Source organism: Penaeus monodon, chromosome 23, assembly GCF_015228065.2.
Source record: "Penaeus monodon isolate SGIC_2016 chromosome 23, NSTDA_Pmon_1, whole genome shotgun sequence".
Lineage (NCBI taxonomy): Eukaryota > Metazoa > Arthropoda > Malacostraca > Decapoda > Penaeidae > Penaeus > Penaeus monodon.
The window spans coordinates 34,771,419-34,772,604 of NC_051408.1; the positions used below are offsets into that span (position 1 = coordinate 34,771,419).

General features: G+C 49.7%; 1 protein-coding gene across 1 annotated transcript in view; it reads left to right on the forward strand.

Moving 5' to 3' along the window:
* LOC119588221 (inactive ubiquitin carboxyl-terminal hydrolase MINDY-4B-like) overlaps positions 1 to 1,186 on the forward strand; it is an 8,246-nt gene that overhangs the window by 5,886 nt on the left and 1,174 nt on the right. The window contains exons 8-9 of the mRNA XM_037936922.1: positions 115 to 317; positions 983 to 1,111. Of these exons, the coding sequence (XP_037792850.1) occupies positions 115 to 317; positions 983 to 1,111 (332 nt within the window). The remainder of the gene's footprint in view (positions 1 to 114; positions 318 to 982; positions 1,112 to 1,186) is intronic.

Below are 1,186 nucleotides of genomic sequence, written 5' to 3' on the forward strand. Positions count from 1 at the left end.
ATAAACTAAACTGATATTGCTAACCTGAGATACTAAGTCAATTTTCACAAACCTCTCCGCATGGCCCAAAGCCCGCATATAACTCACCCGCGATTCTACCCCGATACTCTTCAGGCAAAACCGAAAACCGGGGTCCTGATCCGGGCGCAGGTGGGGCTCCTGGTGTGGCAGAGGTCAGACGGCAATCGGCAGGTCGCGGTGGGGTCACGCCTCAAGACCCCGTCCCTCCCGATCTGGGTCACGCGTTGCAACGGCTCCTACGGGGTCCTTTTCAACCCCAATCGGGAGCTGCTGAGGGACTACCACGCCGAGAACAGGTTGGGGCACTTTTTCTTTTCTTTGTTTATTTTCTTGTTTTCTAACTAAAAATTTTCACCCCTTTCGATTAGTAGCTATTCGTATTAAAGGAATTGTTGCCAGAACTACTGTTATTCATGTATTTCTAGCTTCTGTACGGTACCTGTATCAGTCTTATTATCCGATTTAGTTAATAAGCAATGCCGATTAACATTTCTATCATTCTGTCTTCTCTCTCATTCTCCTACCCCCCCTTCCCCCTCCTGTCTTACTCCTCTTACCTTTCTCCTGTTCTTCATCTCTTTCTCCCCTGCTCTTCCTTCTTATCTCCTACTCTTCTTCTCTCTCTCCTACTCTTCCTCCTCCTCTCTCATTCTTCCCTCTCTCTCCTGCTCTTTCTCCTTCTTTCTTATTCTCCTCCCTCTCTCCTCCTCTGCCTCATTCTCTCTCATTATCCTCCTTCTCTCTTACTCTTCCTTATCTCTAACCTCCTTCCCTCTCTTCTACTCTTCCTCCCTTCAAACTCTTCCTCCCTCGCTCCTACTCTTCCTCCCCTCTCTCAAACTCTTCCTTTCCCCTTTCATTTTCTTCCTTCCCTCTCTCATATTCTTCCTCCTTCTCTCCTACTCTTCCTCATATCTTGTTCTCCTCCCTATGTCCCACGCCACGCGCCATGCCCTTCCAGATTCAGCCTCTATTATTACTCGTGCTCGTCCAACCACCCGGCGTCCACCCTCGTGACCATCGACACCCGCACGCCCTCTGCCAACGAGGAGTTCAACGCGCCCGACCTCGAGAACCTCATCCACACGAAGTGAGTGGCCGCGCGGATCTGTGGGTGTGTGCGGTTGGGTCAGTGTTCTATATAAGTACTTATATAGAGCTTGGG